This window comes from Caretta caretta, chromosome 10 (assembly GCF_965140235.1).
Source record: "Caretta caretta isolate rCarCar2 chromosome 10, rCarCar1.hap1, whole genome shotgun sequence".
NCBI classification, from domain to species: domain Eukaryota; kingdom Metazoa; phylum Chordata; order Testudines; family Cheloniidae; genus Caretta; species Caretta caretta.
The window spans coordinates 18345167-18370606 of NC_134215.1; the positions used below are offsets into that span (position 1 = coordinate 18345167).

Genomic DNA, 25440 nt, shown 5'->3' on the forward strand with positions numbered 1-25440 from the left:
ACCACGTTATAATAGACAGGCATTTTCTTGTAGATTTGTCTCCCCTCCCATTTTCAGTCACATCCTTGTGGCAACTACAGCAGTTGTTTCCCTAGAAAAGTACTAGTACAAAGGTATCATGTAGCTTTTAAAATGCATTTTAGCAGCTGGAAGTAAAAAGGAGAAACCAGCACAGTAGATTTAGCCAGCTTCCTGCTAACCACCCCCAATACCTGTAGCGCACCAACGTGTGAACTTCTGTCCTATATGTGGGAGAAAGAACCCCTGTGTGAATTGGGCTGGGTCGGGTAGGCAGGAGACCCCTCAAGGTATGTGGCAAGGTAGGAAACTACTTTTGGGGGAGTAGTCCCCTCAATATGGGTGGGAGGGCAGGAAACCCTACTCGCCCTTCATGGGGATAGGAGACACCCTCATCACAGGATGACCCCCTCCTGAGGATAAACCCCCTCTTCGGGTGGGTGGGGGCCAGGAGGCTCCCTTAGGGGAAGGCGAACCCCCCGAACACACCAAAGAATGGGAGACAGGGGAGAGTTACACCACGGGGAGACCCCTCCCGGGCGGGGGCCAGGAGGCAGAGGGCTGAGTCCCCCGCTGCGGAGACTCCCCCCGGCTGGGTGTGCCCTCTCGGAGTGAGGGAAAGGTTAGGGAAGCCCGTTGTGAGGATACGGCGGGTGGGGGGGGGCGCCCCGGCCCAGTACAGGGGGGTTTTCCGCGTGACCCCGCGGGGGTGACCCCGTTCGATGGCCGCTGTCCCAGGGTGCCCCGCGGAGGGCGGGCGAGCGGGGCGGCCCCATGGCCCGCGATCCCAGCATGCCGTTCGGCCAGGCAGCAGCAGCAGGCGGAGCCGCCACCGCCGCCGTCGTCTCCTCCTTGCCTGTGAGACAGCAGCAGCTTGAGGGGAGCGAGTGAGGAGCCGCCGCCGCCGCCCCTGCCCTGCGCCGCTGCCCGGCCGGCCATGCCCTCTCGGGCAAGGTAATGAGCCGCAGAGCCCCGGGGTCTCGGCTGAGCGGCATCGGCACCAGGCAGCACTATCACCCGCGGAGCTGGAATGACTGGCAACCCAGGTGGGTTGGGCTCGGGTAGGGGGAGGCGCGGCCTAGGCGGCCTCCGGGGACACGCGGGGAGGGGGCCTGGCCTGGCCTGGCCTGTTCCCGCTGTGCTGGGGCCTGTGGAGATTGGGAGGAGGGAAGGTGTGGGGGAGAGGAGAACCCCCCGGCTTTCTACGTAGGCAGGCCCAGCTTCCTGAGTGCTGGGGCCTAGAGGGAAATGGGGAGGGGGGAGTGACCCACCCCCTGACTATTGGGGCCTAGAGGGGGTGCGGGGGGAGTGACCCATTCCTTGACTCTTGGGGCCTAGAGGGAGTTGGTGGGGGCGGGGGAGAGGAGGTGCGAGTGACCCGGTCCCTGACTGTTGGGGCCTACACACTCAGGATTGGGGTGTGTGTGGGGTGAACGGGCACTGCCTCTCTAATGTGGCCTAGTCAAATGGGGAACGAAACGCCAGGACACCTCTGATATAAAGGATCCAGACTTTGCTGGGTACTGGAAAGAGCTGGGGTAGGACGTGTGGACAGTGGAGGGTATTTCCTGCTATATAAGCAATCCCTTATCTATTGGTGGTTAGAGAGACAAAATGTTTCTATATCACACAACACGTAACGTCCTAGGATCCTAGTTGGGTTTATCTTGATTTAGCCTTCGCCTTTCAGGGTTTTGTCCTAGGTGATTTATGGTGTATGATGATTTTAAGGTGTTTCAGTTCAGCTGTTGCTGGCACCCCACACAGTATTGTAAGTAGCAACTTTGTTGCTCAGTGACTTATTTTATAGTAGGAGGCACTTTCCTTTAGTGGTAAATAGACGTTTTGAGTTGCTTATATTGAAACAGAATTTACGGGAACCTTCAGTAAGTGCATTTTTGTTCTCTTTTTGTGTTTTTTAATTGGAAATTACTTGAAGGAGAATGGAGGCTGCAAACATACTGGAGGTCTTTCAAGGGCTAAAAAAATAGCACACAAAACATATATATAAATTTTGTTCTTTAATCAAGGAAAAGTAGTTCAGAGTTGTAAGTAAACTAATGGGATTTTTGTTTGGGATGTGTTGCAGTTATTACATTTCAATAAGTGAAAAGTATATTTTGCATCTGAACTATTTCCAGCATGTCCTGTCACCCATGTAGTTGCTAAACTGCTTTAGTTTACTATATTAATTTTTAAAGTTGTTTTTGTAAAACTTTGTAATTTGGCCTGAAGTACAGTATCTAAGTCCTTTGACTTAATTGTTTCTATGTCAAACTTTTTTGGCTTTGTTTGAATGTTACTAAAACTTAAGTTGGCAGAGAAAGGGACTAGGGTTCTGAAGTTTGCTGTCAGTATCATGTAGTTTATTAAATTGATTGAATGGATGTGGAAGTGGATCCTGCTATTGTATGTGTGGAACATTAGTTTCATATATGTGAAAGAATCAAAAGTTCATTTTGACTAAGTAGTCAGCTCTCCACATGTTAGGGATGTTAAGTATGCAAAAAGCATGCAACATTTAAATGATCACGTGATCAGACCTCACTAGATTCTGCTCTCTTTAGTTGTTGAGGTGTAGTAAATTGTAAGTTTAAAAGTTAGAAATTTGCAAGACATCATATTGATGTCCTGTTGTGGCATCCTATTTCTTCAGTAACAATGGAGGACTTCTAATGGCCTACAGTCTGGTACTTCCCTTACTCTGCAGGCAGTCATTTAGGGAATAATGGACTCCATACTTGAAGTCAAAAACTTTTAAGCTCTTGACCCAGAGTTTTCCCCCCAAGGGAAAGCATTAGATGTACAGTTTGTGTCCCTGCTGATATGGTGACAGCTGTGATAACGGCTTCCTGATAGGACATATTCATTCATTCATAGGACCCATCTTATTTTCAGCATAGAAAATGTGCTTTACAGATGCCGAAGCCCTGTCTATGCTAAGAAATTGACTTACTGAAAACCATTGAACTGGAGGAGGTGAAAATGGTATAACTGTTGGCACTGTAAGAACAAAACTATTCAGCAGTATTACAGAAAGTGAGACTTAGAGGAGATGAACCATTGTCACTGACAAGTTAGTTTCCTAATGTGAATGGGGCCTGGTCCTCTGCATCCGGAGGATCATGAAATTGGAGCATTTGTAAAGGAATAAGTGAGATCTGTAGCTGTCCTCGGGAGCAACCTAAACCTGCAGCAATTAGCTTTACCCCTTAGTTTATCTACTGGGCACCCCAAAGAGTATAAAAATGTGCACCATGAGAGTTGAGAGCTAATTCTACATATATATGAAATCTAAAAATGTTACCATAATACAAAGATCACTTTGACCATATGAATCAATATATGGTTGTTTAGTTGAGCCTTCAACATGAAAAAAATCTTTGCAAAGGTATATTGTCAAGGAATTTAAAAAAAATCTGATAGAACTCCCTTAAATAGTATGTTCTGATATATTTTTTTAATTTAAAAGTAGCTGTGAATTTTTTTGCTTCCTTGTTTTATGTTTAGAATGAACTTTTGGGTAGCAATTATAACACAAAATATGCTCAGACTTCTTTTCTTTTTCTTCTTCTGTGTATACATCTGTTTTACTTACCAGTTCGGTTCTAGCTCTGTTGCTGCTGGTTAATGGTAAATAGCTTCTTGCAGGGACAGAGGAAGGTTGTATGCAGGGACCAAAATTGCAAAAATTCTATCAAATTTCCAGTGAAAGAAAAAAGAAAATAGAACTTTTTTCACTAATCTTTCATGGCACAGAACTTTCAAATGGAAATACTATTTTTGAAGTTGACTGTATCCCTTTAATTAGGATATTGTGTTTTGAAGTTTAATTATCTGTAAATGTGATAAATGAGATGAAATCTGAACTATATCATCAGAATCAAAACTTCCTGAGCTTTGAGGTGTGAAAAATGTGGTTCTGATTTTTGTAGCTCAGATCCATCTCTAATAAAGTCTAGTTGGTGAAGCAGAATTTGAATTTCGTGCCCATGTGAATGCGGCAATACCTGTCAGGTGTGTGTGGGCTGGTCTACACAAAGTTTTTGTAACACTGTATATTGACCAGGAATAAGCTATATGATATACTATAAGCTCCTTTATTCCTGAATAACTGTACCCATGCTAGGAGGTTGTACCAGTTTAACTATATCTGTTTCTAAATGGATATAGCTTACTGTGTATGGACAAGATCTGAGTATATGTGGCAGAACTTTGATCAGGTGACTTGATCAGATTTAGACTCTCTATTGCTACCTTTCTGAACTTTCAAGTTTCCACTTCCTTTGGCTTTTGGAAATAAGAAAAAAATTAAAAAGTCATATCACTGTGTAGCTTCTGCTAGTTTGTCTGCTATTAATCTTTAGCGTGGGGCTGAATTAACTGTGCAACACACAGTACTTCTTCACACTGACAGGAAAGCAGGGTTTGTGCAACACAGTAACATTAAGCAAACTGATGTCTACTGATGCAGCATAATGGTAAAGACTAGAACCATGGTTTCAACGTTCACCTTTTCAGGCTATGGAGAGAAAGGATAGATAGATTTTAAATCGCCTGCTCCTGTAATCAGGAATTACTTCTGGAATAACTGAACTTCTCTTTATGAACAGAAAAAGACACAAACAATCTGGTAGCTGAGGATGTATATGGAAAAGTAAGAAACAAAAGCTCTGACTGGTAAAAGTTCCAAAACTACTCTGATAGATACAAGTTCAATCCTGGAATTTAATTCTTGAAAATGGAAGTTATCCTTCTCATGCAATGTAAGTTAGTGTTCTGAATTATTATTATTCATTTGTATTACTGTGGCACTTAGAACCCCTGGTCATGAATTAGGATACATGTGTGGTAGGTGCTGTACAAATACAGAACAAAAACATGGTCCCTGCCCTCAAAGTGCTTATAGCCTAAATTTTAGGCCTGAGCTACATTAGAAAATTGTGGATCAGAAAATCCACACCCTTGAATGCTGTAGTTAAGTTGGCCTAACCCCCAGTGTAGACATGATTGAGATGAGACCCCATAAGAGTTTTAGCTGTGTGAATGGATAGACAAGGCTGTATCTTAGATGTTATACAGAAAGAATCGGCAAGATTTATACATAGACTTGATGTGAGGACCTAGAGAGATCCAAGATGATAATGACATGCAGGTTACAGGCCTGAATAACAGGCAGGAAGGTGGTATCGTCCACTGTGATTGAGAAAGCGGGTAATGGGGAGGGTTTGGTGGAAAAGATTAACAGCTCTTACTTTAGCTGTATTCAGCTTGAGCTGACAGACAACCACAAGGACACGTCAGAAGGAGACATATCTGGTGAGAAGTGGTAGATCTATGAGCATAGAGATGGTCATTCAATTTGTCTTTGTGGATGATATTCCCCAGAGATAAGGTGTAGAGAGAGAACAGAAGGGGGCCAAGTACAGAGCCCTGTGGAACCCCCACAGAAAGTTGGACAGGTGATACAGAGGATCTACCAAAAGACATGCTGTGGTACCAGTTACAGAGGTAGGAATAGAACCAGGAGAGGACAGAAGCATGAAAGGCAAGGGAGGGCAAGGTTTCAAAGAAAAGCATGGTTGACTATGTTGAAGGTGGCTGACAGGTCAAGAAGGATGAGGATGGAATACTGGTTCTAAACTTTGATTAGGAAGAGGTCATTAGAGATTTTGGGGTGAGGGATTTCAGTGGAGTGCAAGTAACAGAAGCCAAATTAGAGAAGGTCAAGGATGGAATTGGAGAAAAGAAAGCTATTGTAACCAGTGTGTTCAATGACAGGTTTCAGAGTAGCAGCCGTGTTAGTCTGTATCTGCAAAAAGAACAGGAGGACTTGTGGTACCTTAGAGACTAACAAATTTATTAGAGCAAAAGCTTTCGTGGGCTGCAGCTCACTTCATTGGATGCATAGAATGGAACATATAGTAATATATATACATACAACACATACAGATAAATTGGAAGTTACCTTACAAACTGCTGTAGCTCATGAAAGCTCATGCTCAAATAAATTGGTTAGTCTCTAAGGTGCCACAAGTACTCCTTTTCTTCTTACAAACTGAGAGGCTAATTACTTAAGATGAGATATTATCAGCAGGAGAAAAAAACTTTTGTAGTGATAATCAAGATGGCCCATTTAGACAGTTGACAAGAAGGTGTGAGGATACTTAATCTATGGAAATAGATTCAATATGTGTAATGACCCAGCCACTCCCAGTCTCTCTTCAAACCCAAGTTAATAGTATTTAGTTTACATATTAATTCAAGCTCAGCAGTTTCTCCTTGGAGTCTGTTTTTGAAGCTTTTCTGTTGCGAAATTGCCACCCTTAAATCTTTTACTGAGTGGCCAGAGAGGTTGAAGTGTTCTCCTACCAGTTTTTGAATATTATGATTCCTGATGTCAGATTTGTGTCCATTTATTCTTTTTGTGTAGAGACTGTCCGGTTTGGCTAATGTACAAGGCAGAGGGGCATTGCTGGTGCATGATGGCATATATCACATTGATAGATGTGCAGGTGAACGAGCCCCTAATGGCGTGGCTAATGTGATTAGTTCCTATGATGGTGTCACTTGAATAAATATGTGGACAGAGTTGGCATCGGACTTTGTTGCAGGGGTAGGTTCCTGGGTTAGTGTTGTGTGGTGTGTGGTTGCTGGTGAGTATTTGCTTCAGGTTGGGGGGCTGTCTGTGTTCAATGAACTTACAGATAGATGGAAGAAGGTGTTGGAGAGGCAAGGGGGGACAAGGTTGTTCTAGTCTTTCTTAAAGCAGTCGCTCTCAGACTCCTGTACCCCTTTCAGGAGTCTGATTTTCCCTGTGTACTCCCCAGTTTCATCTCACTTAAAAACTACTTGCTTAAAAAAATCAAACATAAAAATACAAAAATATCACACCATACTATTACTGACAAATTGCTTGCTTTCTCATTTTTACCCTATAATTATAAAATAAATCAATTGGAATATAAGGATTGTACTTACCTTTCAGTGTATAGTATACAGAGCAGTATAAATAAGTCCTTGTCTGTATGAAATTTTAGTTTGTACTGACTTCACTAGTGCTTTTTATGTAGCCTGTTGTAAAACTAGACAAATACCTAGAAGCGTTGGTGTACCCCTGGAAAACCTCTGTGTACCCCCAGGGTTGAGAACCACTGGATTAAAGCATGTTTGTTTGTATTGTGAGGGGAAGAGCGAGAGGAGAGTGACAGGTTGAGGAGAAGAGGAAATGAGGGTATGAGAGGAGATCAGGAGATGGCATGGGATGGGGTCACTGAGGCAAGTGGAGGGATTAGAGAAGGTCAGACAAGAAACTTCTATGTCTCAGACAGGAGAGGATTGGGAAAGGAAGGAAGCCAAGGGAGAGGGAAAGTTGTCACCTTTTGCCTATGTTGTCAACTTTTTCTTGTACAAGTTCATCCTGAGCAGAGAGAGAAATGTAGGCAGGAGGCAGGGAGGGTTTGAGGACTGAGTCGAAGATGTTGAAAAGGTGGCTGGAATGCAGGACATGACATTCAGTTAAGTTGGAGAAGTGGAATTGTTTAGGAATATGGCATTTGTAGTGAAGGAAGTTAGCTTGATTACAGGCTTTTTGCCAAAGATGCTCTGCTGTGTGGGAGCAGAAGGAAGTGGATGTTGTGACTGAGCCAACGCTGCAGATGGACAGGATGGGTCTTGCAAAAGAGTCAAGGTGTGGAGGGGAATGAACCATGGAGAGAATCAGCCACCATATCAGTGGATAAAAAGGGAGGTGAGGACTGAGAGCAGATGAGAAGTCATCAACCTTGATAGACTGGAAGTCACAGAATATTCTGAATGTTTCAGCGTTTATGTAGCAAAGAATCAAAGCATATTATAATTCATTTGATCAGGATCTCCTATTAGATGTTCTGTCAGTTTCATGTAATGTTCATGGAGCAGTTTCTTTTATGCAATCCATAAATATTGTTAGTTTTCTGCAAGTTAAAAGTTCTTGTGTGGCTTTTTCAGTTTCTTTTCAAGTGTGGCACATGGATTTCAAGATTTTCTGTTCTAATATACAGAACTTTTAAGCTAATTATGTCAAGGATTCAAACTTGTATAGAGATAACGTAAGCATGTAGTGTAGTATACAGAGAGTTACCTGCACAAGTCCATTTACTGTGTACATGCTCTGTTGCCTTTTTGGTGCCAGCTTGCACTGAAAAGATAACTTACTGAGGTAACAACTGATAGTTGTGGTTCGTGTTCCCAACAGAGATACTGCAAAATCCTAGTAGAATGCTTTTCCTAGCACAGAAAACCTTTTTTAAATATTGCAGTGTATTGGATTCCTATTCCACTCAGAATGAAGAGATTATAATGAGCTCAAAGATACTTTTTTCTAATTCAAGCAGTTTTACTGTTGTATTGGGGATTATGTTTTAATTTTATATGACAAGAAAGAGCAATAAGGCTTAATGTGTAAAATGAAGGTAGAAAGAATTGAGGTAGCAGTGATCACATTAGTAAAATTACGGTAAGAGAGATCCTTCATATGATGAATATTTACCTATAATTACTCAGACGCCACACTTCACTGCTGGCCTCCTTGAAGTGTTTTGTTGTTGTTTTTTTTTTAAACAAGTATTCTATTTCTGTTGTCGTTGTTTTGAATCCGCTTCAGTAGTTTGTCCCAAATGCCATGCTTTTCTAATCTTGAAATCAGTCAGTTCAGTTGTCCACTGAATTGCTTTACAGAAATTGATTGATATGTAATATTTCATCCTTGTTGGCCACATTAGTGCTATTATCTAAACATTCATGAAAACTGTTGTGAATAATTTTCCTCGTCAATCTTACTAGTCTTTAAAATGACCTGCAATGGATTTTTAAGTATTATACATTTATTAATTCTATATAAAAGTGGCCTGTAAGATGATGTGTGTGTGGGGGAGAAGATGTTGTTTTTTGTTCCTTTTTAATAACTTGGTAAATAACTGAAATATCAAGCTTGGGTTTTTTTCTAGTTTTGCTGGAAGACCTCTTCCAGGTCTTAGAGCAAATGGATTGTGATCTCCCATGTCTTGACTGAATGGTCAGTGGAACTGAATCTTCTGATAAAGATATCCTTTCTTCAGAATGTTCTATGATCATCCCTGCTACTACAGCTAGAGGCCCAAATCATTTCTGGGATCTTATTGTGCTAGACATTACAAATACAGAAGTAGACATTGTCGTCTTGGTCATTGGGAGGATTCTTTAACCACAGCATTTCTAATTGTATTTAAATGGGCATCAGCAAACACCGTTTTAAACATTCTGACTAAAAATGCCTTTTTCTCTGTTGCCTAGGTTTATCTTTTGAATTCTGTGAAATAAAAATTGGGGGAGAAAGGGATAATCTTTCCTTCCCATTTTCCTTAAAATGTGGGGGTTGGTGGAATAGCAGTGGAAGTTTTCTCCCATTTTTCAGGTGCTTGGACTTTGGTTTCAGGAAGTGGGAGCTTGCTTTTGAAAAACAGCCTTGGCAAACAGGGCAGGAAACGCAGATCAAAGCCTGCCACCCCCACCCCTTTTTTTTTAAACTGGATTTTGATGCCAATTTCTTTCTACGTATTTTGGAGAAAGGAGAGCAGTTCTGTGACCCATAGGGATTTATTTTTCATTCTAGAAATGTACCTCAACTTCAATTTTGGACAGCATATTTTCAAATTCATATATTACCTCAAGGCAAAATACACTCTACCTGATGGATGTATAACTCCTCTGCTCCTTCAGTGTTTCCATCTTGATTTGTCAACATGTAGCTATCAGAAAGGTCAGTTACGATTGTCACCTCATTTGTTATCTGTACTCCTTTCTACCCTTCATTGGTGTCTTGTTGAGCGCTTTGGTGGACCACCCAGTAGTGATTTTGTCATTTTTGTTGGCACAGTGTGAAACTGACCAGGATCACATAATCCCGGTGCTGGATTGTGAGTGGGTAGTTATAGAGGATTGAATTTGAATGGCTGTATGCCAGAGGGGGTGTGAAGAATACTAAGCATTGAGAGTCTCTTGGCTAATTCAGACCAATAAACAGGCTAGATGTTCAGTCAGTCATTCACCTGTCCTGTTGCAGGTTATAAAATCTCTGCTAAGAGTGAATATTTTAATAATTAACTTCCTCTGGAAAAAATGCCTACCTTGCAAGGTGGGTACAAATCTGACTTTTTTTTTAAAAAAAAAAAACAAACCAAAAACTAAAAACAAATATTTTATTTTATTTTAAAACTAAATATGTTTAAAATTAACCTTAAATTTAGTACCAAATCTGTTTTAGGCCTATATTTATTATAATCTCTTAAATAAGTAGGCTGAATCCATGAGCCTCTGTGACAAACTGTATGTTAAAGGCTACTCTTCTGTATAAAAAAAAAAATCAGGGGAAAAAATTAACTTTTAGTATCAAGCTTTATAAATATGGCAGAATAGGTCATGTACTGTATTAAGGGCTTGTTTTGTTTAAAACAGTTTATATGCTGTTTTGTGTGTTTAGTTAAATTCTAGTCACCTTTCTAATGCATCCGGACACAAATCATGAGTAGAAAACTAATTATCTTGTAAATAAACAATATATTCATCATCTTCTAATACTAAATACTAGTACATACTAAAAATGTACAGTTAATAAGAATCTGAAAACATTAAACTTTTAATAGTTGTTTAAATAAATAAATGCTATAGTTTAAGGCTACATTTTAGTCAAGGGTATTTTTAGTAAAAGTCATGCATAGGTCACGTGCCGTAAACAAAAATTCATTGTACTGTATACCCCTAACTAAAACTTGGGCTGGGCACCGCAGGTGTGTATCGGGGGGGATGTGGGCTGGGGTAGGGCAGGTACTGCAGGGTGGGCGCACGCGGCGGGCCGGGGCTCCTGGTGGAGGTCAGGGGACGCAGCTGGGGTGGGCCGGGCAGTGGCTGCATGTGGCCTAGCACCCCAGTGGTTCTGGGGGGCGGGGGGTTGGAAGGTCTGGCAGGCTCCCTACCCAGATCCCTGCAGCTCCCTGGAAGTGGCTGGCATGTCCCTGCAGCTCCTAGGGGAAGGGAAGGCCAGGGGAGCTCTGTGCTCTGCCCCTGCCACCAGCTCTGTGCGCTGCCCCCGCCATGAGCTCTGGTCCCGCACCCCAACCCCGACCTGGCCCTGGGTCCACTCGCATAACCAAACTGCTGCTGCTGGGCATGGGGCTGCCTGAGTGCTTAGGCAACCCCTGAGCTAGCCGCACCGGCCACTGCTTTACTGCGGAGGTCATGGAAAGTCACGGAATCCATGACCTCTGTGACAGACACGCAGCCTTATTTATAGTGCAAAAAGATGTACCAAATCTAGTGTAATGGCTCTATTTAGTTGTAAATCAACGTTTTAATGGTTATATCAACCAGTCAGAATGCACCTTTCTTTAAAAAATAACTGAAGTACAAATGGAAAAGTTGCTTAAAATTGATGATTTAAATTGAGGCCTTCCAGTTGGAGATTTAAATCAATCCTCCCTGCTACCTTGGGCACGTAGGTACTGGGGGTTGTCTGCATGGAACACTTGACCAGCAAGGCTATTCCAGAATAACTAATCTGCTATAAAGTCACTTTTATTCCAGAGTAATTTCCACAGAGGACAGTTATTCTGGGATAGCTAAATAATAGCAGAATAGTTAATCTGAAGTGGCCATGCCAGTGAATTGCTTCTTTGTAGACAAGGCCATAGAAATTGTAAACCCTTCTGGCATCCTAAAAGTGTTATCTCCACCCAGGTGCTATGATAGGTTATTTTTACTGACTTGGAACTATAATCAATATATTCATCTAGGAGGGAAGAAACCAATCTATTTGTAAGGTCACTGACCTTCACGGGATGATGTATTTCCTCAATCATAATGACTCTACTTTTGACTGACTATTAAGTGTACTCCTTTTCCAAAGAGATTTCTGCCTGTCTCCTTATTCATTTGTTAGAACATGAGTATAGTAACTTTTGTGAACATGCAGTGACTATTTGAGTGTTTAATAAACTGGACTGTTCTTTTTTTTTTTGATAGGTGGGGAAAGAGAATTCAGAATGTTGCTTTGTGAATGTGAGCTTCCCAGTTTCAAAGTGCAACACAAAAACAATCAAAGTATGGGCAAGGAAATTGCTCAGTAGGCAGCTATGCTGATTTGCTTCTCTTCTGTTACCTGATAGTGCATCTTCTATCCATACTATTCTGTGTTCTTTGTCTGCTCTCTAATCATGAGTTTATCATATAGAAACAAAAACTTAAAAGTATCTAATTGGCACTGCCCTGTGGAAGTGCATCCAGCACCTTATAGTGTTGTTATGGTTATCCACCTTCATTTGGTTTCTCACATCTCATTCCAACTGCACAATTTTTATTCTGATATCTCATCATGTATTTGTGACTGAGCTGGTCTGCTGGCACCACTGCATAATGGCTTGGTCACCACACTGTGTGTGTTCTCTTATGAGGTCATGTCAAAATATGTGACCGATGTAAAATCGGCATTCCACAAGACTTTATGAGACGGCATTAATAGTTATGTTCATAACTCAAACTTATCTGCCTGGCACAATCTAGTCAAAATATAAATATTACTTTATGAACAAGAAAAGTGCCATCTTAAAATACAGGCATGCGTTTAGAAAGGCAAGAATACAAGTTTTGTATATCTAATTTGGTTGATGTTTGATGGCACAATTGTATTGCATCATAAAAGAGGAAATGGGGAGACAGGTCAAGGAAGTATACTTTTAAATGCAAGTCACTGAAAAGGTTCTGTATTTGTAAGTATCTATGTAAAGTGTGTTATGGTTTTAAAGTGGATAAAATAGATTAGCACTCTCTCCAAAATACATGTACTCTAATATAGGAAGAAGCTTTTAAACTTTAAATGATTGAAAATGGGTTTATTTTTATGGTTTTATTCTTAGTATTTACCAGTAATTGTACAAACGTATTTGGATAAGCACGCACAAGCCATGATTTCAGCAGTCATCTTGCTCTTTGTTCCTTCAGTGAAATATAGAGGCTGAATTTCCATAGTGACATATTATGATGTCACACATGGAACTCTGATAAGATCAAATCAAAAAGAGAATATGCGCTGTTACTTAAACACACATTTTTGAATAAGTAACAAAGTAATACTGAAATGACTGCTAAGAAAATTGCTTTTTGCATAAATTTTCTTATTACAAGCTTGCTTCAGTGTGAGAATCCATCTTCAAAGCATGACAGGTCATAGTTGAATCATTAAGTCTATTCTCAGGAAACCAAAAACTTGTATTGAAGTGGCCCCTTTGTGCCTGCTGAGAGAGGATCAGAAATTGATGGTGGTTTGAAATGAGAACATTGATTGCAAAGGAGAGGAACAGACTTTTTAGAAGAGATAATAATGCTTGCTTGAGAAAGATGCATGGGGGCAAAAGAGCTTTTTTATTTAAACAAAACGCCACTCTCCCTTCTGCAGTTGATGGGCTGTTATGCGAGGTTGCCCGGCATCTCTTGATTCTGTTAGTTTGCAAGACTCTGCTCCCAAACACAGAACCACAATAGTACATAATACTTCTCAAAGCATCTACAGGCTTGTAGAGCATGTAGGCTTCAACACAATAAAAAGATTTTAAAACACTCCTTTTAAAAGAAGGCAACATTTCAGGAAGTGAGGTTAGTCAAGAATATGTACAATTCTCAGGTCAACTGATGTACAAAACCCAAAGTGCGAAGTCGGTTAATGCTTTACTCAACTTAGGGTGTGTCTACACTACGAAATTAGGTCGAATTTATAGAAGTCGTTTTTTTAGAAATCGGTTTTATATAGTCAATTGTCTGTGTCCCCACACAAAATGCTCTCAGTGCATTAAGTGCATTAACTTGGCTGAGTGCTTCCACAGTGCCGAGGCTAGCTATCCCACAGATCCTGCAGTCTCTGCCGTCCATTGGAATTCTGGGTTGAGATCCCAATGCCAAATGGGGCAAAAACATTGTCGCAGGTGGTTCTGGGTACATGCGTCAAGCATGAAAGCAACGGCAGACAATCGTTTTGCACCTTGTTTCCTGAATTATCTGTGCAGACGCCATACCACGGCAAGCATGGAGCCCACTCAGCTCACTGGCACCATACGTCTCCTGGGTGCTGGCTTTTTTGCATTGCTACACAGCAGCAGCTCATTGCCTTTTGGCAGCAGGCGGTGCAATAAGCCTGATAACCATCGTCATCATGTCCGAGGTGCTCTTGGCCTCCCTGGTAAGGTTGGTCAGGAGCATCTGGGCAGACATGGGCACAGGGACTAAAATAGGAGTGACTCGACCAGGTCATTCTCTTTAGTCCTGCCGGCAGTCCTATTGCACCGCCTTCTGCTGAGCAGCCAGGAGATGAGGATGGCTAGCAGTCCTACTGCACCGTCTGCTGCCAGCCAAAGATGTAAAAGATAGATGGAGTGGATCAAAACAAGAAATATACCAGATTTGTTTTGTATTCTTTGCTCCCCCCCTCCCCCGTGAAATCAACGGCCGACAATCGTTTTGGTGAGGTCTGTCAGGGGCACCTTGAAAAGTTTCATGGAGATTCAGTCCTGCCTGGAATACCGGGGGGAGGGATAGTTCAGTGGGTTGAGCATTGGCCTGCTAAACCCAGAGTTTTGAGTTCAATCCTTGAGGGGGCCATTCTGTGTGACAGTTGTTCTTGTTTCTCCTTGTTGTAAAGCCACCCCCTTTGTTGATTTTAATTCCCTGTAAGCCATGTCTTCAGTCGCCTCTCCCTCTGTCAGAGCAATGGCAGACAATTGTTCCGCGCCTTTTTTCCATGTCGATGCCATACCACGGCAAGCATGGAGCCCACTCAGATCACTTTGGCAATTAGGAGCACGTTAAGCACCATGCGCATTATCCAGCGGTATATGCAGCACCAGAACCTGGCAAAGCGAAACCAGGGGAGTAGGTGACATCAGTGCGGTGACGAGGAGAGTGATGAGGACATGGACACAGACTTCTCTCAAAGCATGGGCCCTGGCAATGTGGGCATCATGGTGCTAATGGGGCAGGTTCATGCCGTGGAACACCGATTGTGGGCCCAGGGAAACCAGGACAGGCTGGTGGGACCGCATAGTGTTGCAGGTCTCGGGCGATTCCCAACAGCTGCGAAACTTTTGCATGCGTAAGGGCACTTTCATGAAACTTTGTGACTTGCTTTCCCCTACCCTGAGGCGCAAGAATACCAAGATGAGAGCAGCCCTCACAGTTGAGAAGCGAGTGGCAATAGCCCTGTGGAAGCTTGCAATGCCAGACAGCTACCGGTCAGTCGGGAATCAATTTGGAGTGGGCAGATCTACTGTGGGGGCTGCTGTGATGCAAGTAGCCAACGCAATCAAAGATCTGCTGATATCAAGGGTAGTGTGCCTGGGAAATGTGCAGGTCATAGTGGATGGCTTTGCTGCAATGGGATTCCCTAACTGTGATGGGGCCACAGACGGAACCCATATCCCTATCTTGGCACCAGAGCACCAAGTCGGCGAGTACATAAACCGCAAGGGGTACTTTTCAATGGTGCTGCAAGCACTGGTGGATCACAAAGGACATTTCACCAACATCAGCGTGGGATGGCCGGGAAAGGTACATGACGCTGGCATCTTCAGGAACTCTGGTCTGTTTCAAAAGCTGCAGGAAGGGGCTTTCTTCCCAGACCAGAAAATAACCGTTGGGGATGTTGAAATGCCTATAGTTATTCTTGGGAACCCAGCCTACCCCTTAATGCCAAGGCTCATGAAGCCATACACAGGCAGCCTGGACAGTAGTCAGGAGCTGTTCAACTACAGGCTGAGCAAGTGTAGAATGATGGTAGAATGTGCATTTGGACGTTTAAAAGCGCGCTGGTGCAGTTCACTGACTCGGTTAGACCTCAGCAAAACCAATATTCCCACAGTTATTACTGCTTGCTGTGCGCTCCACAATATCTGTGAGAGTAAGGGGGAGATGTTTATGGCGGGGTGGGAGGTTGAGGCAAATCGCCTGGCCGCTGGTTACGCGCAGCCAGACACTAGGGCAGTTAGAAGAGCACAGGAGGGCGCAGTACACATCAGAGAAGCTATGAAAACCAGTTTCATGACTGGGCAGGCTATGGTGTGAAAGTTCTGTTTGTTTCTCCTTGATGAACCCACCCCCCCTTGGTTCACTCTACTTCCCTGTAAGCTAACCACCCTTCCCTGCTCCCTTCAGTCACCACTTGCAGAGGCAATAAAGTCATTGTTGCTTCACATTCATGCGTTCTTTGTTAATTCATCACACAAATAGGGGGATAACTGCCAAGGTAGCTCGGAAGGGGTGGTGGAGGAGGGAAGCACCGGGTGGGGTGGTGGAGGAGGGAAGGACAAGGCCACACAGCACTTTAAAACTTATTGAATGCCAGCCTTCTGTTGCTTAGGCAATCCTCTGGGGTGGAGTGGCTGGGTGGCCAGAGGGGGACCCCCCCACCACGTTCTTGGGCATCTGGGTGAGGAGGCTATGGAACTTGGGGAGGAGGGCGGTTGGTTGCACAGGAGCTGTAGCGGCGGTCTGTGCTCCTGCTGCCTTTCCTGCAGCTCAACCATATGTTGGAACATATTAGTTTGATCCTTCATCAGCCTCGTCATTGAATCCTGCCTCCTCTCATCACACTGCTGCCACCTATCAGCTTCAGCCCTCTCTTCAGCCCACCACCTCTCCTCCCGGTCATTTTGTACTTTCCTGCACTCTGACATTGTCTGCCTCCACGCATTCGTCTGTGCTCTGTCAGTATGGGAGGTCAGAGAACATTTCATTGCGAGTGCGGTTTTTTTCGCCTTCTAATCTTCGCTAGTGTCTGGGAAGGAGAAGATCCTGTGATCCTTGAAATACATGCAGCTGGTGGAGGGAAAAAAGGGACAGTGGTATTTAAAAAGACACCTTTTCTAGAACAATGGGTACACTCTTTTTCATGGTAAACCTTGCTGTTAACATACATACATAGCACATGTGCTTTCGTTACAAGGTTGCATTTTGCCTTCCCCCACCAATGGCTAGTCCCTCCCCCCTCTCCATGGCTAACAGCAGGGAACATTTCTGTTCAGCCACAAGCAAACAGCCCAGCAGGAACGGGCACCTCTGAATGTCCCCTTAAGAAAAGCACCCTGTTTCAACCAGGTGACCATGAATGATATCACTTTCCTGAGGATAACACAGAGAGGTAAAGAACGGATGTTGTTTGAATGCCAGCAAACATACGCTGCAATGCTTTGTTCTGCAATGATTCCTGACTACGTGCTACTGGCCTGGTGTGCTAAAGTGTCCTACCATGGTGGACGGAATAAGGCTGCCCTCCCCAGAAACCTTTTGATAAGGCTTTGGGAGTACATCTCGGAGAGCTTTATGGAGATGTCCCTGGAGGATTTCCGCTCCATCCCCAGACACATTAACAGACTTTTCCAGTAGCTGTACTGGCCGCGAATGCCAGGGCAAATTAATCATTAAACACGCTTGCTTTTAAACCATGTATACTATTTAAGAAGGTACACTCACCAGAGGTCCCTTCTCTGCCTGATGGGTCCGGGAGGCAGCCTTGGGTGAGTTCGGGGGGTACTGGCTCCAGGTCCAGGGTGAGAAACAGTTCCTGACTGTCGAGAAAACCAGTTTCTCCGCTTGCTTGCTGTGAGCTGTCTACAGCCTCCTCATCTTCATCTTCCTCATCCCCAAAACCTGCTTCCATGTTGCCTTCATCTCCATTGAAGGAGTCAAACAACACAGTTAGGGTAGTGGTGGCTGAACCCCTTAGAATGGCATGCAGCTCATCATAGAAGCGGCATGTTTGGGGCTCTGACCCGGAGCGGCTGTTCGCCTCTCTGGTTTTCTGGTAGGCTTGCCTCAGCTCCTTAAGTTTCACGCGGCACTGCTTCGGGTCCCTGTTATGGCCTGGGAAATTTTGACAAATGTTTTGGCATTTCGAAAACTGGAATAGAGTTCTGTTAGCATGGATTCCTCTCCCCGTACAGCGATCAGATCCCGTACCTCCTGTTCGTTCGGTCCATGCTGGAGCTCTTTTGCGATTCTGGGACTCCGTCATGGTCACCTCTGCTGATGAGCTCTGCACTCACCTGCCGCTTGCCTCGCTGGTCAAACAGGAATGAAATTCAAAAGTTTGCAGGCCTTTTCCTCTCTACGTGGCCAGTGCATCTGTGTTGAGAGTGCTGTTCAGAGCGGTCGCAATGGAGCACTCTGGGATAGCTCCCAGAGGCCAATACCGTCTGATTGCGTCCATGCTACCCCAAATTCGACCCATTTTGACAGTACGAGATAGTACAGTGTACTGTACTGGAAGGTCATGGTTATCAGAGGAGCCAACTGTTATGAAACTTTTGGGTGTTTAAGCTCAAAGCAATTGAAAATCTGCTGCTCTGTTGCATTGGGTGGCTGAGACAGCAGACACGCTATATGGGACATTCTCCATCTCCCTGAGCGTGAACTAGAAATTTCTGCAGTTTACCCTGGAGGGAGAAAATGTGCAAGGGCCATGTAAGTGGAGTTGGAGTATGATACAGATACATGTGGCATAAAATGGGCTTCGTTTGCTACTTAATACCATATGCTGTAGTAGTGACTGTAGTCCAGGTTGTGTGGGCATGTTCACAGCCCACAGTTAGTTCTCATGAGCAAAGTCTTTTGTTCAGGCTTTCCCTGTTGGATCAGGATTTGGGCCTAAGGGACATCTGTCTGTGTTGCAATAGGAAAGTATTAATTGGGACTCTTAGCTACTTGAGTCTGTAGACTGGGGACAAAATTGTAATTTGGGGTGGGTATTGGGGAATTCAGGAAAACAGATGTGTGTTTTTTTTTTTTTTTTTTAAATCCCCAATAATATTTTTAGTGGTTTTTCACTTGCAAAGTGCTTGACAAGCACTAACCCTCAGGACTGTTATTCTGTTTTGTAGATTGGGAAGCTGATCTTTGAGGGCATCTTTAAGAAATGGTTGAAGAAATAAATCTCTTACTATTTCTTGGTTTGGTAACCTTTTTGCCTGCAAAGTGTATTTAATTCCACTGTTTTGAATTTGCCTCTTGGCTCTTACCATAGTGACCTGTTTCGTTTTTATTGGAAGACCATTGAGGATTTGTCGTATTTTCTCTTCTGATTTTTTGGGGGGTTTATATTTAAGAGTAGAAAAATTAGACTATCATTTTTTTTCTTGATTTATTAAATATAAACAAAAGCTCATAATGAGTATGGGAGATCTTTATGGCTTGCTGAACGGCCCCTTCTGTGAATAATTTTCAGCAATGTAAATTCAGGTATCATTCAGTGTGTTGTATAAAAATCATTTTTGTTGGTTATAGTTTCACTTGATTTAACCTAAAACCTCCAATGCTACTTATAAGGAAGCATTTAAGAGTCTGGTCTTAATTAACTTAAGATACTGGACTTGGATATGCAAAACCAATAACTTCAGAATATTAAATGAAGTTACAGCATTCAAAGTCAAATTCACTTGACATATATGGGGAGAAAATGAATGATGTTTCGGTTTGTCACTCCCCCCACTCTTCCCCCCAAAGTTATTTAGCATGACATAAAGTATATCCAACACACTTAATGAAAGTAATGCACCTTTATAGTCTTTCCTCAGTTTCTTGTTTTGTAGTTATCCTGTGTATGCTAAATAACTTCCTAACGTTAAACTTGCTGCTATACTTTTGCATTATACTTGAGAGGTACTGAAAATATTTGGTAAAAATTCTTATTATATAATTATTTTGAGACGTATTAGTGTGATAGTCTTATTATGATTTGGTTTTTTAAAATCTCCAATTCTGGGACGTCACAAATTAAACTTCATTCTGCAAAGGAATTGCCTGAAAAGTCATTTGTAATTTCTTGACCCTTGAAAAGGGTAACAGTTCTTACTTTGCAGGTTTAATTCTTCCACAGTCACTTTCCCTTTAAATCTCATCTCAGTATTATGCAGCTCATCGCAAACAATATGTCTGCTTACAGGGAGGAATTACCTTGGAGCAGTTCTTAGTTCCTCCACAGTTAACTACATGGTGTTTGTTCCTGGCTGGGGTGGGTTTGTGTGTGTGTGACAGAGAGCTCAATCTGCTTTTCTCTTTTTGTCCATCTCTTCTTTCTTGCCGAATTGATCAAGATCTGACATTCCATGCAGTCCATCCAAGTCTGAGAACTTGACCGTAGTTCTTACAGCGGGGCATTGACCCGCTAGAACACATTACCTTTGTGTTCTGTAACTGTGCTTACTCAGTTCTGATTCAAGGCACAAGTTTAAGGTGCTTGCTTCTTCTACAAGTAGCTAGGGTATACAGTGTAGCCTTATTTTTCTTTCTAAGAAGATTATTGGATTGTTTTTAAATGTGAGCTGTGTTCATAAATGTGAACCCCTCTTTTAGTGTACTCTTACATAAAAATAATTTTCTTTTTGTAGATCTGACAGTGCATCAGCTGATCAAGACAGTTTAAAATACCCTGCATCCAGAGACCGGGGCAGCTCTGCCTCCTATGGATTACAACCCTCAAATTCAGCTGTGGTGTCTCGACAAAGACACGATGATATCAGAGTCCACACTGACATACAGAATGAAGAAAAAGGTATATGGATTTCTGTTTCATGTGTAAAGCACCAGGGGATATCCAAAAAAACCCTGAAAGGCAGAAAACTTAAAATTGATAAGAGGGATTGTCTTTACATAAAGCGTAGTTAATCTGTGAAACTGATTGCCACAAGATATAACTGAGTCTAAAACATAGCAAGATTCAAAAAATATTAGACATTTGATATGGATAATGAGAAAATCCAGAGTTGCATTATATAAAATAAAAAAACAGGTATTAATTGACTGATTAGAAAGAAACTTTGCTGTGGTTCTGTTATTTCATAATTGTCTGCTATGGCTTTCTGGCTCCTTCCTCTGAAATACCTGGTACTGGTTGCTGTTGGCAGTAGGTTACTGAAATAGATGGACCGTAGGTCTGATCTCTTATGGGAATCACTATTTTTCTAGTGATCCTAGCAGTGGATTTGGAATTTACTTCTGGGATCTAGTCTGTACTTTGCCGCTCGCTGTAATCTTGAGCAAATTGTTTAACTTCTTTCTGCCTCAGCTTACCTTTATTATAAAATTGGTGTGATATCTGTTTGTCCCACAGTATTATGAAGTTGGTAGATAAAACACTTCATGGTGCTTGGAGAAAGTATGAAGTATGTTCCTATATCTATATAAAAAAGTGACATTTGTCTCCTTCAACTTTATAGCTGTTTTCTGATTGGGAAGGTTCTCTAGATTCTAACAGCTTGTCTACGCAGCACAGCAACGTGCACTAGAATAATTTGAGTTCTAAAACCCACCAGTGTTGTGCAGTAACTAGCATGCATTGACTCTGCTGTGTGCACTAAAAATTCCCTAGTAGGAAAGGGTCTGAGTTAGAAAAGTCCATGATTCCCCCCACCTCCCCTCCCGCAAGTTCAGAAAAATCATAGTTTTGTAGTTTTCTTTGTGAAAGTCTATACTGTGGAAATGACCAAACACACTGATTTTGGTAATCAGGCTTGGGAAGTATTTCATTCTAGTGGACTTAAAGGATACATACCTCCACATTCTTATCTTATCCACTAAAGGAACTCGCATTTTATGATGACAAGAAATCCATATTTCTGTCTAGCTTTGTTTTTTGCTCTGGTCTTTGCACTAGTGGTTTTTTGGGTATGTCTACATTACAAACTTCTCTCCACTGAGTCTGCCTATAGAGGTCCAGGTACTTGTGGCTGTTTGTGTGTGAACTAGTACATGTATATTTAACCTGATCAGAATAAGTTATGTTCTGTCCAAGAAATAGTCAAGCTAATAGCCTGTAGACAGATAATTGTCACAAATGGATTGTTTCTATTCATTCACAATTTTGACTCAGTAGTGATCATCGGACTGCCATTGGTGGAATGTTTCAATCCTGTAACAAGATTTGAGAGGTTACACCACTCTTGAGCAACAGTCTAGGAGGTGGTGTTTGGCAAGGAGGGGAAGAGTACATTTCCTCTTTTCCTCCCTGTTGTAGGCAGGTAACATTTCGTTTGATTATGAGGGTACTGGAAGTTCATTCCACAAACTTTCACAGCAGCAAGCTATTCCCCTGTATACTAAATTTCCACCATTGCACACAATGTTGTCTGCATGGTTCTGCTAAAATGAACAACACTGTAATATTAACATATTTAATTACTCCTGGTGGAATTTTGCACCAAAATATTAAAAATTATATGGACAATATTGTAAAATTCTGCATATTTTATTTGTCAGAATAACACAATATAATCATGTGAGCGCCAATTATTTTGGTAATTTCTTTCAAAATACCTGTCAGCAAGTATGTCTGTAACAATACAGATGACAAAAAAGATTCGGGAAATATTTTTTGACAAATAGATTCCTTACTAGGCATATTAGCACAGAACGTTGAGTAATTCATTTAAACTACAGTATAGGAACATATTTCCTGCACCCCTCAGAAGCAGTGCAAAGGTTTGGGGGAGTCAGGGTAACAGAGGAGCTGAGGGAGAGGGAAATAATTGCTGGGAAGAACCCTAGGTGTGAACTTGGAGGGTTGTTGGGTGTGGGTGGGAGATGTATGGAACGGTTTTTTGGAGGTGGGGGGGTGTAAGGGAGTCAGTGAGCCTCCCTCATGCAGACCCTGGCCAGCCCCTAGCCTCTCCCATTCAGTCAGGCACATCTGTCCCCGTCATCTGTGTCCCGGCGCCTTCACTCAGCCACCCCTCTTCTCCTGTCCCCCATGTGTCCCTGCACCCCCATTCTCATTCACCCCTGCCTCAGTACTGTCACCCCACTAGCTCCTGTGCCGGTGCTCCAGTCTCCCCCCCCCAGCCCTTCTGAATCCCAGTCTATATGACCCCCCAGCAGCTCCATGTGCCACACTCTCCCCCCCCCCGGTCATATTCCGTTCCTCCTTATCTTTATGACAAAGTGGATATTTTGGAAGGTGGATATTTAAATGTGGCTTTGGTTTGGTGTGAAGTCAGATGTTACCTGTCACTTTCAATTAAATTACATGCTTTTAGTCTTGAATTTTATTGTGGTATACTGTCACTTAACCATAAAATGTATTATAAACATAACAATTAAAAGAAGTGTTGTTGTAGCCATGTTGGTCCCAGGATATTAGACAGACAAGGTAATATTTCTTATTAGATCAACTTTTAGTGGTGAAAGAGATCAACTTTCAAGCTTATACACAGCTCTTATTCAGATCTGGGGAAGGTATGCAGTGTCACAGCTAAATAAAAGAGGGGTACAGATAAGGAGTAACCTGTGGTGCAAGAGACCATTCAAGGTGAAGTGAGCTGTTAACATCTCTAGAGTCATAGGAGAAAAGAGGTGTAGTAGTTTACAGATTGTTGTAATGAGCCATAAATCCAGTGGAGATACATCTGCAGGTTTTGCATCTGTTATTTCTCTTAAAACTGCCTTCACCAAACAAGGAAACTCCAGAGTGGAGTGTTGCTTTACTTGTGGCAAAAAAGCCTTGATGACATATATTCTTTCTGTTTGAACTGAAAAAAATGAGAGAGAAGTTGTAGATCAAATAAAAATACATAATAAAAGATTATCCTTTACTATAATTTTCCAGTTAATTACATAATATACTGTACATAGTTTTAAAGTAAGGAAGTTATAGGTCTCTGTACAGAAATTTGTTGGGTCCTGAGGGAATGGTGAAATTTTCATTAACATCTCAGATGCACAGCTCTTGGAGAGAAGCTTTATAATTGCTCTTTGGGTCCACTGCATCTCAACATCATTTGGACTTCAGTTTTTAAATTTCCTAATTCCTGCAGCTTTAAAAGACATACCTGTTCCAAGCAACTGCTATTGCTGCTGGAAGATGGTCTGCATAATAGTCATATTTGTTTTTCATCTTCCTTATATTGTGAGGCAGTTTGGCTTCTGGAAGTGGTGTTGCTGAGAGAGGGCCTATCGACCATTGGTGATCTTGTGTCAAAAAATCTAGATGAGTTCTTCCCTGGTTGACTGGAGGGGTCAGTTAGGGAAGAAATGTTAAAAGGTTGCCTGCATGGCCTGAAATTTTCTTTCCATGTCTGAGCTTCAAGATTGAGTTCTTGCCAATCAGACAAAGGATTGTGAAGGCCCAATAGACTATTCTTTACCCTGTACAAATTGGCAATCCTGCGGAGAGATGGGCAGAGGGAAGTCCCCCACACAAAGTGCTGCAGGAGACATGATGGAGCAGAAGGTTTCTTCCATTCACTATGTAAATTCTCAGAGAACTGGTTCTTTCAGAATGGCAGTGGCATTTGGCTGTCACCATAGGACAGTATGAACACCACTGGGCTGTGCAGTACCATGAGGAGGCGCTGCAGGGCATTGGGAGGGTCATGCACAAGAGACCATCCTTTCTTCTGGGTTGGCTGATCAATGGTGAATCAGTATCTAATTAACTTCCAGGGCTTGTATAGCCTGGAAATGTGCAGGCTTTTAAGGAACATGATCCATTAGGGAAAAATGTTAGTTCAGAAAGGTTTTTAGAATTTAAGGCCGTGACAGCATTTTAAATTTTATTTAACTGATAGTGTAAGTGTTTCCAGTTTAAGTATACGTTGTGCACTTAGAGTGGACCAGTGGTTCTCAATTTTTTGTATTGGTCAGCAAGCTTCTGAATGCGACCCAACCCTCTCCCCGCCCTCCCTTACAAATTAGAAATACTTAAAAAAAATATTCAATACTGTTATAAATGCTGGATGTGAAGTGGTGTTTGGGGGTGGAGGCTGATGGCTCGCAATCCCCACATTACCTTGTGACCCCCTGAGGAGTCATGACCCCCCAATTTGAGAACGCCTGGAATAGACTCTGTTCCAAATTCAAAAATGTTTTTCCAAATAATAGATTTGTTAGTACACCATGTGTGAGTGAGGATATTCGTTGACACATGCAATTTTTCAAATTGACAATGTCCCTTTTAAGCATTTCTACCTGGAATTTTTTTTACTGGCTATTGCTACAAATAACCCCTAACATCTTTATGACTGAAACTAGAGAACTTCCTCTCAGTGTTTTTTCACCATTTCCCAGAGTGTACAAGATAATGTTTACCTGTTAATAGCAGCAGCAGGTCTGGAACTGGAAATAAGCAGGCAGCAAGGAACAGGTGGGTAAGTGCACAGAGGATGGGTGGGCCCTAAGCCTGTTTACACTCAAGCCCACCCAGAAGACCTCTCTAAGCATAAATAACACCCTTAATCTTTTTAAGGGATTTTAAAAAACTCAAACATATGTATTATTTTGAAAATTGAACTTCGATTTTTTTTAACTCTAATTTCAGTTTGATAGTGTCCCTTTAATTTAGTCTGAACAAGTGACCCAGAAACTCAAAGGACCTAGCAA

The 25440-nt window shown here is 42.3% G+C and overlaps 1 protein-coding gene across 2 annotated transcripts in view; it reads left to right on the forward strand.

Moving 5' to 3' along the window:
- The first annotated feature begins 818 nt into the window (after nucleotides 1–818).
- Nucleotides 819–25440, forward strand: part of SMG1 (SMG1 nonsense mediated mRNA decay associated PI3K related kinase) — a 119015-nt gene continuing 94393 nt past the window's right edge. The window contains exons 1-2 of one of the 2 annotated variants that reach the window (XM_048865858.2): nucleotides 819–1064; nucleotides 20457–20620. In XM_048865858.2, coding sequence (XP_048721815.2) covers nucleotides 976–1064; nucleotides 20457–20620 — 253 coding nt within the window. In that variant the 5' untranslated portion in view covers nucleotides 819–975. The remainder of the gene's footprint in view (nucleotides 1065–20456; nucleotides 20621–25440) is intronic. The other variant, XM_075132746.1, reaches the window with a different exon arrangement.